This window comes from Pundamilia nyererei, unplaced genomic scaffold, assembly GCF_000239375.1.
Source record: "Pundamilia nyererei isolate P.nyererei 1_Seehausen unplaced genomic scaffold, PunNye1.0 scaffold00154, whole genome shotgun sequence".
In the NCBI taxonomy this organism is placed as follows: Eukaryota; Metazoa; Chordata; class Actinopteri; order Cichliformes; family Cichlidae; genus Pundamilia; species Pundamilia nyererei.
This window is the reverse complement of record NW_005187555.1, coordinates 94,738-97,131: the sequence shown is the minus strand read 5'-3', so window position 1 is coordinate 97,131 and position 2,394 is coordinate 94,738. Positions and strand designations below refer to the sequence as shown.

General features: G+C 46.3%; 1 protein-coding gene across 1 annotated transcript in view; it reads left to right on the top strand.

Annotated features, from left to right (window-relative positions):
- Positions 1 to 2,394, top strand: part of tdrd12 (tudor domain containing 12) — a 30,034-nt gene that overhangs the window by 20,692 nt on the left and 6,948 nt on the right. The window contains exons 22-25 of the mRNA XM_005745160.2: positions 308 to 436; positions 1,120 to 1,237; positions 1,354 to 1,493; positions 2,013 to 2,230. Of these exons, the coding sequence (XP_005745217.1) occupies positions 308 to 436; positions 1,120 to 1,237; positions 1,354 to 1,493; positions 2,013 to 2,230 (605 nt within the window). The remainder of the gene's footprint in view (positions 1 to 307; positions 437 to 1,119; positions 1,238 to 1,353; positions 1,494 to 2,012; positions 2,231 to 2,394) is intronic.

Genomic DNA, 2,394 nt, shown 5'->3' with positions numbered 1-2,394 from the left:
CATTTTTACAAACCAATTCTGGTTCATCTGTTTCACTCAACAATCCGCCTTTCTCATTCTCCATTACCGCCATGCTTTTTCTGCCATGTGTGTATGAAAACAAAGGCACGTTTTATGCGTTGCGTGTTTTACCCATATTATATCGCGAGATTTCATTTTCTTATCGTTGTCTAGCAGTATGATATGGCCCAGCTCTACCTACGATTCAGTCATACAGTTTGATCAGGAGCTGAATAACGCAACTGAAATAATCGCACAGTACATTAAGCGGAAGTCTCTACTGGCTTGTGTTTTGTTCCCCCTGCAGGTCATCCTCATGACTCTGGATATCAGTAAGATCTCAGTCCTGTTGGGAACGCTTGGCTTCAGCCCCGACGTCGGACAGAAGACGCTGATCGTAGCAAACTCCTTTCAGGAGGTCGAAGATGTGTTCAAGGTTACACGCCGGCTGCTTTTTACATCCAAGTATATATTTTGTCATAAAGTCAGGACAGGAAGATATCGACTTCATCCTGTCTCTCAAACGACCAAACACAAACAATGATCTCATGTAAATGTATGCAGTGAAACACAGATATCCAGTGCCGTAAAATAACAAGTCAATCCTTACTGCTTCAATAATAATAATGGATAGCATTTATATAGCACTTTTCTAGGCACCCAAAGCGCTTTACAATGCCACTATTCATTCACTCTCACATTCACACACTGGTGGAGGCAGCTACAGGTGTAGCCACAGCTGCCCTGGGGCAGACTGACGAGGCCGCCATATCGCGCCATTGGCCCCTCTGGCCAACACCAGTAGGCGGTAGGATAAAGTGTCTTGCCCAAGGACACAACGACCAGGACAGAGACAGGGGATCGAACCAGCGACCGTCCGGTTACAGATGAGCTTCCCAACCCCCTGAGCCACGGTCGCCCCGTAGTAATACAGTAATATACTCTACAAACAAAACACTAGACACATAAACCTGCTTCACTCACACACACTGATGTTTTATAATCTTCACCTTTTAAAAACAGCTCCAGTTCTCTGTGGCACTCAACTGTGTGCAATTGATTAAACTAAAAGTAATAATTTTAATTTAAATCTGCCCTCCTGACCTTTTCTTCCGTCAGGCTGTGAGCACCAGGTCAGTTTTCTGCCTCAAGATCCACGAGGGGTTAACTCACGACATGGACTTTGTGCTCGAGCAGTGGAAGAAGGACATCGGCCCCGGCACTCACGTTATTCTCGGTAACTGAAAATAGTTCTCAATTTGTTTTGATGGTGACCGTTAACCTGATTGCATGAACCTGAACGTGAGCCGTGCAGTTGTCATTTCTTTTTCTTGTTTGACCTTTGACCTCTAGTAACCACCGACGATTGTCTCAAGGGTCTGGATATCAGAGATGCGACCTGCGTCGTCCATTACAGTTTCCCCTCCTCTCCTAAGCTCTTTGGCAGCCGACTCTTCTGCATGGCTGAAAACTTCAGGAACTTCTCAAAACGAGTAAGAACGAGTGGCGGATGCACTTTATTAGGAACACCTGTACACCTGCTTATTCAGGTAACACAGGGTCCTGCAGCTACGGAACAAGTGTATGCTCACACAAACATCCAAACAGAAAAACTGTGGTTGTCTATATTTCTTCTGCCGCTGTGCTCTGATCTGACCCAGAATTAAAAGTTTAGTGATGATCTCGTCTCTGCAAAACCTCAAGAACCTCAAGAGGAGCTTGACAATGAGCCCAGCCGTCAGCAAGGCCTCCAAAATACTCATATTCCAAAGTGATCAGACTGTAAATGAAACAAGCTGGTGCAGCAGAGTTCAGGAGATTAAGACCCTGAACACCACCCTACCATTCTCTGGGGCTGACAGTGGAGCTGTGTGGAAAATATGGCTTTCAGAGCAAAGGGAGGCCATATGTATTTTGGTGTTCTTAATAAAGTGCTCAGTATTAAGAAACGTAAGCAGATGTTAACCGTCAATGTTTGAGGTCCTGGATGACTTTTTAATTTTTCTCCTCAGGATCAAACGAGCAGCAGCTCAGCCGTTACCAGGTCGGTGCTGCTGATCTCAGAAAGGAACGCCCGCCACGTCATTGGGATTCTGCGCTACCTGGAAAGGGCAAATGCCCTGCTGCCCCCCGAGCTGCTGACCTTCGCACAGGGGGTACAAATGGCACGCGAGGACCAGAAAACAGACCGCCCCCTCTGCAGCTACCTGAAGAGTTTTGGCGTGTGCAGGTCTCCAGATTATACACGACTCTGTGGTTTCAGTCTTGTTCACTGGTCCGGGCCTTATTCTTTAGTCTGCAGATGAGTTTGTCTGTCACATGGATGACTTACTGGCAGCCGTCTTTCTCATGCTGGGTTCTTTTGCCAATCAGATTTTTACCTACCCTTTTTTT